The sequence below is a fragment of the Impatiens glandulifera genome, unplaced genomic scaffold, assembly GCF_907164915.1.
Source record: "Impatiens glandulifera unplaced genomic scaffold, dImpGla2.1, whole genome shotgun sequence".
Lineage (NCBI taxonomy): Eukaryota > Viridiplantae > Streptophyta > Magnoliopsida > Ericales > Balsaminaceae > Impatiens > Impatiens glandulifera.
In genome coordinates this window covers 8,978-23,198 of record NW_025919457.1, presented here as the reverse complement: position 1 = coordinate 23,198, position 14,221 = coordinate 8,978, and the positions used below count along the sequence as shown (strand labels likewise).

The following is a 14,221-nucleotide window of genomic DNA, read 5'->3' as shown; positions in this document are numbered from 1 at the left end:
AGAATGTTATTTAATGGATAGTCGTTTAAGCGCAACGAAAAAAATACATTTGTGAAGAAAAATCACACAAATATTACAAAATTTACGCGTGCAAATATTTTTCAAAAGGGAAAGAGCTCTCTGACTGAATATGTCGGCTTCCCACGTTGAACCTCATATAGTTTAGGATGATAACATTGTTAAAGATCCGGAATGTTTGTTTTAGATTGTTGAAGATTCTAAGATTTCTCTCTAACCAAATTATCCATTATAAAATAATAAGGATATAACTCTATTGTTTCAGGCACACAAATCTAGCTTCCTTAATCCACGATTTCTAACATACACCAGTGGTTTCTGGCATAACTCAATGAATACCAGTAATACTCCAAATACTAGCGACATCCTTACAATGTAAGATGATGAAGGACCGTCTCCATCTCCTTAAGACACATACGACATTGACTAACTAAGATAAAAGAATTGCGCATACATCTATCATCAATTAAAACACCACTATGGATTACCGTCCACTCGAAAAAGAGATATTAGTGGAAATCCCAGACTCCCATAATTTCTTTTAGCACAACTCAGTTGGAACAACTCTATCTAGGAGACAATAAGAATGACCTACATTAAACTTATTCAAATCTCTCCATCGCACACCATCCTAGTTCAACGGTGACTAATGATAACAATCTAATATGAGAATAACTTTTCTCAAATAATAGCCTCTTTCTATATCTGATACGATGCACAAAACTTTAAGAGCGATGGCCGTACATATCATTTACTGTGTCATCTCTACAAATAGTAAGAGGCAAACACGTGGAAGATAATAGCAAAACACTTACCTCACACCGTGCATCTTCCAAAAAACGGATTGATGAATCATCGCCCACGGTACATAGAGAATATTCACGAAAATTTTCCACATGATTAATATTTCACTCCATATGCTACATTCCATGAGGAGATTAGATATTTTGTGAACCAACTAGACCAATCTAACCCATATTTATTTCTAATCATATTGATCTAGAGACTTCAATGTTCCCAAACAAAACGAGCACACCATTTTGTCAATTATGCTTTATTAAAAGCACATAGGTCACGAAAACTCAAACCTCTTTTAACTTCGAAAATTTTTACTTTGTATCAACTAACAAAATATGAAAACGAAAACTTAAAAATTCCCATAAAAATTTACACATCAATCTTTCTATTTTCTCTACCACACTTTTAGGAATAATAAATAAACACATCATTAAGTAAACATAGATTCTAACAAGTTCTTAATGAGAATTTAGATATCAACTTTTTTTTTAAATAGAGAGTTTTAGGGTTTAACTAAAGTTGCTTTAATTAAACCCAGTACAATCCCTACATATATCTAAGAACTTGTTTTTTGTTTCATAACATCTCATTATAATAATATTGGTGACTAACATTCTTCATTAAAACCATAAACTTAAGGTTTTTTATAACGTATCAAATATAGAAAAAGATTATCATTTGGGAAAAATTATTTTTCATAATAGATTATACATTGTATCAAATATAAAATAATAGTTAATTTATAAAATATTTAATAATAAATTATAATATTAATAAAAATAAATAAGATAATTAAGTTTGTTTAGAAAAGAAAAATATGTTAGACTGAAAAGTTAGATCAAACCAAATTAGTTTCTAATCTTCTCTCAAGTGACAATAAATTATATTAAATATCCTATATTCAATTTTTATTAAGAACATTGTGGGTAAGGTTGATCGTGATTTCGTGTTAACTATTCTTTCCCACAAAAATAATAAAAATAAATGTTTAGCGAATTTTGGGTTCGGCTAGTTGAATGGCTTGGTTGAATACTTTTGATTCCTTTTACAACTTCTAATTTTCAAAGTCTTAAGTTTAGAATTAAATTTTGTCTCATTTTAAATTGAAATAAAGTTAGAGGGAAAGTTCATAACTATACAAAAATATGTAGGGCTAATTAATATTAAAGTAAAGAACACCAGCCAGCCCTAGTTAAGTTAGCAGGGCATTCCATTTTATAAAACCTTCAGCGGTGGTTTCGCCGCTTTTCAAACTCTGCCGCCATTAGCTTCGTCTCCTTTCTCCGTCATCTTCCTCCGGCAGAACACCTTCTAGTCTGGTAATTTTCCTTTCCTCTGTTTGAAACGTCTATTATTCCGTAATCTTCCGGTTGATTTTCATATTGTTTTGTTTTCGTTTCTTGAGATTTTCATTATACAGTTGAATTTAGATGAGAGTTCTAAAAATTTGCTCTTTTTTATATTTAGAGAGATGGGTATTAAGGAGAAGAAACGTATGCAGAAAAGTTTAAAAAAAGCATCATCAAAATTTCCAGAGGCTAGTAGTGGAAAAGATGAAACTGCAGATTTCTTGGTATTTTTCTTCTTTCTTTGTTATATGAACAAATTGTTTACTTTATGTATATTATTTGATCTTTATATTTTAATACATTGAATGATAGCCAATTGAAGGTGGTCCTGGACTTAAACTTGCTAAAACTGTACCATTGGCTAGTAAAGCTACAGTCCTCTATATAGGTCATATTCCACATGGATTCTATGAGAATGAGATGGAAGGTGTGTTTAACATTGTAAAATTTGTGTCATTTCATCTTAATGAAAACAAAATATGGTAGATTTCATATTGATATTGCTTTGCAGGTTTTTTTAAACAGTTTGGCACTATCAAGAAACTTCGAATTGCAAGGAATAAGAAGGTAGAATCTCAAGAGTTTATCTTTGTTTGATTTGGGTTATTTGAGATTAATAAGTAATTGCTACATCTTTTATCTGTTTTCCCAAATAATATGATTTTCAAGCAATCCTAGATCAGATAAACCCTTTGCTTTCTTGCTTTTTTTATTCGAATGTTGAATTTGCAGTTGCATGATAACTATCCTATTTGTAAATCTGTGTTCATTACTAATTTTACCTTGTTGTGACATGATATATTGCAGACTGGAAAGTCAAAGCACTTTGGCTTCATCCAATTTGAGTCTCCTGAGGTTATACATTTATCGATTACTAACTTTTGCTTTGTGGAAATCTATTCCATATGCTGTTCAGTTTTCAGTTTTAACCCATTGTGTTAATGAATTCAGGTTGCTAAAATTGTTGCTGAATGCATGAATAATTATCTTATGTGTGAACACATGCTAAAAGTTCACCTGATTGAACCTGAGAATGTTCATCCAAAATTGTAAGAAAATTTGTATAATCCTTGTGCAATGGTTCCTCGTGCATTGCTTTAGGATCTGTATAACTTATTTATACTATTTAGGTGGAGTGGTGTTAACCGTTTTTACAAGCCTCCAGATTGGGTTAAAATTGAGAGGAAGAGGCATGACAAGGTAAGTTAAATAAATTGTTGATGCATTTAATAAAATGATTATTGAGAAAGAAAATAGAATTGTAATGGAAATTGATGCTTTAGGAAAGAACATTGGAAGGGCATAAAAAATTGGTTGATGGAATCATGAAAAGGGATAAGAAAAGGAGGAAGAAGATAGAGGCAGCTGGTATGGATTACGAATGCCCAGAAATTGTAAGTCATTCTTGTTTGATGATTTTTTTTTTGTTATGCTTATTTCCAATTTTCGATTCTTATTAAGAACGCTCTTATTTAAAGGCGATTATAACTTTGTGGGTGGTGTTAGCCATAAAAATTTATACTTGTCTAGAAACAAATGTTGGTTATAGATTTGGAAACACTTTTGTTTCGTGATCTGGTAGAGAAACCAAACCAAACCAATCCAAACCGCCAATGAGTTTCTGAAATTGTGTCGGTCTAAGTTCATATACATTATCTTGAATTGATTTTTTTTCCTTTGATTGTTTTTGCTTTTCAGGTGGGAAGCAATCCGCCTGCTCCAAAGAAGATTAGGTTTGATTGAGGATTGTAATAATAGACTGAAATGCCCTCCCTGCCAAGCATCAGTATAATGAAAAATCCAAATTTTGAATGCATTTGGTTATTAAGTTGTATTGGTATCTGGAGTTTTCACTTCACAGTTTAACAGATTTTGTTTTCGGGTTGAATTATGGATCGATCGTTATTTGAACCAAACATTTGCTTTAATGATCAATATTTCATAAGATTTAGTGACATGGTGTATTTGTTTGTTATATATGATTTGTTTTTCTTAGGAAGATAGCACAATATCCAATTCCATATAGGGAGGGTGTTTTCAGTTCTTATGGTTTATACGCCGAAATGAATAACCAAAACGTTAAAGTTGGTTTGAGAAAATCTTAAATTATCGGTTTAAAGATTGGTTTAGTTGTTGAGTTTAGTTAACATATATTTTAAACCGGTTTTGACTGGTCTACCCCTACTTAGAATCAATAAAAGAAAATTGTGAAATCCTAAAATTTTATCTCTATCTCTTTGATTAAACCTTTAACAATTTTTATCTATGATGCTTAAAATTTAAGTTTACTAGAATAATATTTTTTCTTTTCTCATTCTTACTTTCTCTTTTTTAATTATTATTATATATATATATTTCTTTACCATCGATAAAATTCAATATCTATATATATATTATTGGTAATAAATATTAAATACAAAATATATATATATATACAAACACAAAATAAAATAAAATTATTTTCAACAATCTCAAGTGGTATATTGGTTAAAGTGTTCACATTTCATATTTAAGACTAGTGTTCGAATTTCAAAATATGCAAATTTAGATTTTCGAAAATGCATTATTGACTATAATATAAAGTGGTGCAACTTTTCGAGATGGAGGTCGGGTGGTTGGTGATTTGTCGAGTGTGAGGTTGAAATTAGTGGTTGGTTTGGCAAACATTTGAAAGTGTGAGGTCACGAGATGGAGGTCGGATGATGAGTGATTTGTCGGTCGAAGGATATAGAGGCATATGAAAAAGTGTGAGTCACAAGATGATGGTCAATTAGGAGTTAATGGACGTTGAATAAAAGGTATGTGATTAATTGTGATTGATTGTTTATTTGTTAAAGTGAGAATAAAAAAGAGGTCGAATAAGATTGATAAGTGGTTTGTCGATAGATAAAGAGACATGAAAAAATGTTAGTCACAAGAGGAGGGTCAATTGAGGGATTAGTGGTTGAGTTTGACGAGAGATAAAAGTTGTGTCATAAATTAAAGTCGACTAAAATTGATGAATGGTTTACCGTGGAAATAAAAAATGTATGAAAAAATGTAAGTCACAAGATAATGGTTAATTTAGGGTTAAGTGAGTGCTTGATGATAAAATATATATTAAATTAAGTTTAGATTAAATTTAATTTTTAAAAACTAAAACTATTTTTAAATTAATTATATTTAAATAATATTAATTTTATTTAAAATATTTATAAATAAATAATATTTTTAAATATATGTTCTTATTGGTACATTTACACGGAATTCATACAGTTAAAATAAACTCACTTTATTTTTCATATTTATAATAATACCGTTCACTTTTTTTAATTTTCATAACTTATGAGACCCGCTAAGACTAATCATTTACAATGACTTTAAATATATATATATATATATATATATATATATATATATATATATATATATATATATATATATATATATATATATATATATATATATATATATATATATATATATTTAAAAGTTAAATAAATAAAAAAGTAACAAATAGTCCTTCCATTTAACGTTTCATAGCATTGTATCCATTATTTTAATATAAATAATGTATTTAAAATATATGTAAAACATAATTTGTTCTTTAAATTAAATTTCCCTTGTGCTTATATATAATAGTTATATATGTTATTACATGAATTTTTTCAAACTTAAATATTTTAGATGTTTTTTTTTTATTAAACTCTTCTCGTAGATAGTGGATATCTACTAGCTACAACACATTTACTGTACAATTACTTTTTCTCCTTATTTAGTCAACTATTCAAATATATTAATATATTTTAAATATTAGATCTTTAATAATACATTGTCCAATAAAACCATTTAAAATAATACAATAAATTGTAGCTCAAAATTATTATCCTCATTAATATTTAGAAAAATAAAATAAACAATTAATGATCTAGATGTCATGTTTCATAAACAATTTATAAAAACAAAATCAATACAAAAATATTCAACCAAAACAAATTTATACGAGTTCAATGTATAACAAGTCAAACGAAATAAAAATGATTTATATAAGAGAATTGGTAAACAAAATCAAAAAAAGTTATGATAATTAATAATTGATAGGATCGGTCCCGAGTTTTGGACTGCACTAGCCCTGATAGAAAAATATGTCAATATTTCTTGTTACCCTAAGTCTAGTTTAAAATGTTGATAAAAAATGATTTTCAGTAAAATTTGAACTCATAACTAAATAAAATATATATTTTTATTTTAAATCACTAAGGTACAATCTTTTATGTTTAAAAATACAATAAATTTGACTAAATATTTTATTATTTAAAATAAATGGGCTACCCTGAAAAGTAGACGGCCTTAGCCTGAGAACTTGCCGAATTTACCCCAGGACCAGCCCTAATAATTAATCATAATAGAGAATACACGGTAAGTTGTAAAATAATACAATTATAAGTTCGAAAGTTATATGTATACATATGAGGGAGGTAAATGAGCACTCAAATGCTCATAAAACATTTGCGACAAGCCCCATTTCTACAAACAAAACAAGTCAGATAGATGAATGAACCCGACATTAACAAACTATCTACCAAGTTCGATAGATAAATGAACCCGGCATTAACCAACTATGTACCGTTCAAATAAGATGTTTGTTGTTGACTCATAAGGATTCAATTTTTTTTTTTTTTGAATATGAATTAATGTTATTTAAATCGTCTAAAGAAAGTCACATGGATAATAAAGAAGAATTGATTAAACATGAAAGTAATGGCGTAAAAGATGAACCACCCAAATTTGGGTAATAAATGGTTGAGATGAGGCCTATTATAGGCCGGCTAATTTAGGGCACTCAAAATCAAATGCGCCATGGTCCACATTCCACAATGGATGCTTCTAGTTCTACCCTTTCAACATCCACCTTGCCCTTTTCAACTTTTCCACAAACAAATTCAAAAGAAAAATATTATTCCTTTCTATTTAAATATATTATTCTTAAATCAACATCAAAAGGACATTTTTTGGGGTTATTTTGGTTAATTTAAATATATATATTCTTAATATTTAAAAATAATAAGAATACTTTAGTAAGATATCGTTTTTAAACCATTAAGTTAGGTCAATTGACCATAGTGATTTTTAAATACTAAATGTTATGGGGTTCGATTCCCAACGTTTTAAATGAAATTGGAATTTTTATTTAATCAAGTGATAAGTTTGAATCTTGATAAATCATATCAAACAAGTCTTAATATCCTAATAGTTATCTCCTCTTTTAGCCTAACGACAATAAAAGGTGAATACCAAACCTTTTTAAAGTCCTAAGTTCGAGGCTTTCGAGCCCATCAGACCTGTCAGACGCAAGTTTTGTTTGTCTAATTAAATTAGTTGAGGATGTTTGCGAGTTATGTGTTTAACTTGCGATCATTAATTAATCGCACTTTAAAAAAGAAACGAAACTCAACATTTTAAAAAAGTTTAAAAAATAAAAAACACTAGTTCATTTCAATAATGTTTAAATATGTACCATATTAAACTAATAGTTTTTTTTTTTTTTTTTAATAACAAGTGGATATTGTGGGAAGGATAAACAGAAAAAAAAAAAATTGCTTAGGTGCATACAATTTTTTAGAGAATACATATTCTTTTTTCACTTTCTACTAAACAAAAAGTTATCTTTGTGAGAAAGAAACAAATTTCTTGAAAATAATGAAGGATGTGTTTTATAGATATGAAAGATTTTCAAACTATATAAAAAATAATGGGTCATTTTGGTATGAATATATAAGAGATATAAGTTAAATATATAAATAAAATTTATCAGGATCAGGATCATGCAAGCTTCCAATATATATATAAAAAAAAGTAAACAAAAAATAATTATATAAGAAAAATAATAATGAAATAACTTGTTGGTACAATAATATTATTTGTCCATACCTTTGCCGTCCAAAACCTTATTTTTCTGGAAATTAGATGAAGAGGTTTCCTCATTTCTTCTACAACCACAAGTCATCAAACTTACCTTTCTTCTAATGTAAGTTAATATTAATTTTCTTAAATGAATTTGTATTTTTCCATCCACTCCAAAATTAAAACTCGGTCACAAAGACAAATATATTTTTTGGAATATGGCTTGCATTTAATCAGGGACGAATCTATGTAGGGGCTCGGGTGGGCTGAAGTTCACCCTTATTTTTCTTTTTACGGTAAAAATATGATATACCCTAAATTTCTTACAAAATTTTAATATAATTCATTGTTTTTTTTTTATCTAATTATTAAAAAATTGATAAAATTTTTATGCCCACCTTAATTTTTTTTCAAAATATTCTCGTTATTATTTTATGCCCACCTTAAATTTTTTTCAAGCACACCCTAGTTTGAAATTTTGGGTCCCTCCCTGCATTTAATAATCGACGAATCTTACCGATGAGGTCATAACTATAACTATGTAGATATTTGTGAGAAAGAAACAAATTGTTTTCAAAATACTTGTCAAGTTACTAAGAAGAGAATTTTCTAAAATCATGGTTTAAATGATTTGTTTTTTTTTAAAAAAGTTTTTAACCGTTTAATATCTATTCCTAGGTCAAATTTGAGAATCACTCCACTTTTGTTTTCAATAAATTCAACTCCAATCTATTCATTCACATTTATTCAATGTAATGGTCCCATACGTACTACCCTAAATAAGATGCTCAATTTCACTTTCGTATATTTCAATTCATGTGAACAAATAAATCAAAAGTCACAAGAATAATTAATATTATAATTCAATCCATTCATCATTTTGAATGTATTATATATATATATTGAATATGGAAAACTAGGATCGATCCCTTTGTGGATTATTTTGAATATATACTAATACAAGAATTTGAACTTAGTTAGGGACCAAAATTCGTTCGGACCAACATGTTTCGATCTTGAAATTAATTTGGAATCAGAATTCTAATTCTTGTATTTGAAAAGGAATATAGTAAAAATAATAAAATATTTTGTTTAAAAGATATAAAAAATTTATAATTACAAGTTAAAAAAGTGGAATTAAAAATTATAAAATTTTAAATTTTAATCTTAAAATTTCAAACCTAAGAATTAAAATCAAATTTCCAAACCCTAAAAGAAATTGAAGTCAAAAGGACAATAAATAGATAGAACCGTTCTAGTGTGAGGCAAGCTAGACCGCTGACCAGTTGAAAGGCTCCTCCAACAGCATCTACCCAAACAAATTAAAATAAACTACATTACTTTTGAACTTATTACTTAAGAAATTAAGTACTATAATTAAACTAAATTATCTATGTTAAATATAATTTAAATTTATTAATATTTTTAATATAACAAATTTGACCACAAGATATCGTCCTTGTTGTGTAGATTAGAAAAGGGATTAATATTATTAATATAATATAAAATATAAGAAGCTAAATTAAAAATAATAATAATTTATTTTGGCCGAAAGGTTTTTGAATTGATGTTGTTCTACAACCTTTTTCAGTTCTAATCTTAATAAAACATTATCAATATTTGAGATTTGATTCATTAATTGGTTTACCTTAGATCTTAGAAATCAAGGGTGGTGTCATTGTTATATTTATTTTACATGTTTTTTTTAATGTCAAATTTCATCTTCAAGGAATAGATTTAATATAGAGAAAAAAGAATTGGATAATATACCCTAGCTTAATTCCTTAGGTTTTGGTTCTGATCTTTGGTACGTCTCATCTATTTAAATTGGTTAGATATGTTTACCAATTATGTATTTAACCCGCATGAATTAGTTATATTCGAAAATGAGATGCAAATCAAAGTTCTAAACTAAAATTAATGATAGAATAATTTATATTTGTTAAAAAAAAATTAATTAATTCTGAAATTGATTCTTCCACTGTCTAATTTTGTTTTATATTTTAATAAATAAATCTTAAATATATCATTTAGTTAAATATAACTTTTTTATATAAATATTTTTAATTTAATTTGTATGGAACTCTTTTTATTCAATAATATTTTATGATTAAATAATAGTATTAACTATTATTTTTATTTAATAATAATAACATAGTATTTTATATATAAAAAAAATACAATTACTATATAATTATAAATTAAAGTAATAAATATTTATTAACTATTAAAAATATGTAAGAATGTAGTAGTTATATATATATAATGATGCTTAATTTTTAAATTGTCTGGATTGCCGGGTCGAGAGCTGTGGTTAATTTGGATGTATGTGAAAGTAAATGGATACTTGAGTCGAATTATGGGTTGACCCGCCTATAAACTTAAAACGGTTAAAAATAAATTAAAAATACTATAGGTATGGTTCGAACTTGCAACCTAACAAAATCAAGTACAACATTTTATCCAACTAGGCTAATAACACTTTATATTTTAAATTCAACCCAAAATTTGATAAACGCGTGACATTTTAACAATATAAGTTCAACTTTTTAACTAACTAATCTATATATATATAATGATGCTTAATTTTTAAAATGTCCAGATTGTCGGGTCGAGAGCTGTGGTTAATTTGAATATATGTGAGAGTAAATAGATATTTGGGTCGGATTGTGGATTGACCCGCCCATAAACTTAAAACGTTTAAAAATAAAATTAAAAATACTATAGGTATGGTTCGAACTTGCAACCTAACAAAAACAAGTATAACCTTTTAACCAACTAGACTAATAACACTTTATATTTTAAATTCAACCCAAAATTTGATAAACTTTGATAAACGTGTGACATTTTAACAATATAAGTTCAACTTTTTAACTAACTAATCTATATATATATAATGATGCTTAATTTTTAAAGTGTCCGAATTATCGGATCAAGAGCTGTGGTTAATTTGTTTATATGTGAGAGTAAATGAATACTTGGGTTGACCCGCCCATAAAATTTTTACCGTAATATTTTTTTACCTTGAAATAGATGCTAGTTATATATAGGAATAATTAATAGTCTTAAAATATTAATACCAAAGGCATAAAATAATATATAAATATTTTATTTTAATATTTTAAATATTTGTTAAATAATTAATTTAACAAGTCATTATACATATTAATTTTGTATGAAAAATATTTTTATAATGTAAAAACAATAGTAATTATTAAATAAAAAATAATTAAATTATTATTTTGAAAAAAGCTATATGTTGAGCTTGGTTGATATTCTCTTACAAGACAACAAACTAATTAATTAGTTTAAGGTTCTTAACTATGGGTGACACACCTACTACAGATTTATAACAAAGGAAATAGTAATTATATGGGTGTTACACCTACTAATTATATTAAGATTTGAATTTGAATTTGTGCACTTTTATCGTATAAAATTTCAATTGCGCTATTTAAAGCTCGAATTTTTAATATTTTAATTTTAATATTACTTTGGAGATTAAGTACAAAATGAGGCTAGTAGAGAAGATGGGATGGTATCATGACACTCAAGGTGGAACTTCATCAAATTTTCAAATTTTATGGACTTCATCATATACACTCTTATTTATGGATATGGGGCTCCCTTTAGTTTGGTACGCTTTAAAGTTTAAAGTTTTATATGAGACGATTCAAAGGTTAAGTCTTATATATCAAAAACAACTAACTTCAAGTCCCAAATAATAGTTTAACCGTTTTCTTTAATATGAAATTGAGTATGGTTCAACTAATTGTATTTGAAGAATACACGCAAATGAACTTTTATAGCAAGATAGATGGTCGGTCCCCCTTTTGCTTAGAGGGGAATTTAACTTATCTTTGTGTCCTCATTTAAATCAAACATAATTAGTAAAACACAATTCTTATTTACTGTTAAACAATAAAATAAACTATTCCAATCGGGCATGATGTCTCATTCCAATATTGCCTCATAGATGACATCAAAATGACAATGAGACAATAGGGTCATGAGGCGGTGTCTATGTTCCTCCGTTCTATTCGGTGATCTTATGAGCTATTGTTTATAATGTAGGTCGTGAATTTGAATCATATACTATCGATCGTGTGATACCTAATCTTAACCTCTGAGTAAATAGGTTGGAGCATAAATAAATACAAGTGTGAGTTAATTTTGAACACACGATGTCACAATTCAACATCTTGACGATATGATGAAGATGATAAACAAGAGGCCCATCTAGACATCACTAGCAAATTAGAACATTTCCATGTCTAAGTATAAGATTTGTTTGCTCGGATAGATAGAAATCGAAACCTCTTGAAATTATCATAGAGGTTAAAAAATAATGGTTGAGGAGAAAAATAAATTGAAGATGTGATTGTTAACTAATTAATCTTTATTTGATCAAATTAATTTTGAAAGAAGTTAACTTTGGTAATAATCCACCTCTCTCAAACAAGACACAAGTTACTTCTAGGCTAATAAATGTCAATATATTGCACATAATTATGTACACAAAAAGACACCTTTTGATTTAGAAAAGATTAGTTAACATCACAATTAGTTACTTCTTGTATACTATGAGTCACAAATAAGAAAGACATATATAACTGAATATACTATTTGTGAATCACTTATGTCTAATTGTGACTATCCTAATTGTCCAAATCTAGTAACCTAGTTCTAATTTGAAACAATTATCTAGTAAGAAAATTAGAATTAGGTTAGGTTAAAGATAATCAAGTCTACATTATTGCACCACTTGTCATGGGATATATGGTTTAAGAGAACTCCTTTGTCATTGAAAGGGTATTATTTTTCTTAATAAAACCTTTGTCGGTGGTCTTTCAAATATGGATTTAACGTACCTGGTTTGTTAGTTGTTATTCATAATGTTGAATTATTTTTCCTCTTTTGTTTCTTTTAAAATAGATCACAAAAATCAAGAGATTATGAAGATTTTTAGGAAGGACGATGAACTCCATAACTTACGTAATAAGCTTCTTAAACGAATTTTAGAAAACGTTAACACTATTCAAAATACGCATAGGGAGGGACGGATCCAAAAATAACGTTGGGATGAGCTTGAAAATATTTAGGGTATAACTGAATTTTTTTAGAAAATTATGAATTAACGGTTAAATCAACATAGATTTTTGTTTATTTTTTAGAAATATATAAATAAATAGTGAATTAAATTTTAAAAAATAGAAAATTATGAGATTATATCACATTTTTAGTGTACCATATTTTTTTTTGTAGCCTTAAACCACCTCAGTCCTAAGTTGATATGTCATGCGCATCGGTCGAATACTATCACTGAAAATACATGTACTCCTTTCCAACTAGATAGACATATAACGTAGCATGGTGTTAGTACTCTCTTCGTGTAGAATAAATATTTATCCTCAGTGTTTGCAAAATTTTAAAAGGAAAATATGGAGCTAGCATTGGTGAACATCATTATAATAGGCATACCCAAACAAGTCACACAGAAAATCAGGAAAAAAATGAAGACAGATAACAACTCTATTTTTCATATTTTAATTAATCAATTCCTTAAAAATATTGAAATGGCAGGTTGAAGTCGTTGTCAAACATTAGAATATATGGTACTGAATTATATGTGCAACTAACACATGGAGTCTTAATTATTAATATTGCATTTTGATGTCTAATTGGTTTGTTTTTATAGCTAATATTTATTAATATTTGAGATTCTCCATTTTATGTATTAATCTTGTCATGTAAAGAAAATTGAAATGATATAGAGATTAGAGTTTTTTAGGGTTGGTTATGACTATGACTAACTATTAGGGTTTTTTCGGGTTGAATTATTCAACATAATCCAATATAAATTCATTTCTTCGTTTCTTCAACAAATTTCTCAATTAATTTATCAGATTATTAAAATATTTTATATTTTTTCATTATATAAATTAATACCTTTTATTTTTTTTTTATTAAAAATATTTCATTTATTTAAAATTATCACCTATCACTATTTTTTAAATAATTCAAATTATTTACTGGAATTTGAACAAATCCTGACCGACTCTTCAAATGTCTAATATCACTCTCGAAACAATAATAACATTTTATTTATTTATTTATTTATTGAAATCGAATGTGAGGGCAAACAATTATATTACATATGTGGACAGGTTAGG

General features: G+C 27.2%; 1 protein-coding gene across 1 annotated transcript; it reads left to right on the top strand.

Annotated features, from left to right (window-relative positions):
* Window positions 1-2,015: 2,015 nt before the first annotated feature.
* Window positions 2,016-4,106, top strand: LOC124917987 (MKI67 FHA domain-interacting nucleolar phosphoprotein-like). The gene is made up of 9 exons (XM_047458253.1): window positions 2,016-2,135; window positions 2,284-2,389; window positions 2,478-2,592; window positions 2,677-2,732; window positions 2,973-3,020; window positions 3,117-3,214; window positions 3,296-3,365; window positions 3,449-3,559; window positions 3,864-4,106. The coding sequence occupies exons 2-9, from the start codon at window positions 2,288-2,290 to the stop codon at window positions 3,906-3,908; spliced, it is 645 nt and encodes a 214-aa protein (XP_047314209.1). The 5' UTR covers window positions 2,016-2,135; window positions 2,284-2,287; the 3' UTR covers window positions 3,909-4,106.
* The last annotated feature ends 10,115 nt before the right edge of the window (window positions 4,107-14,221 follow it).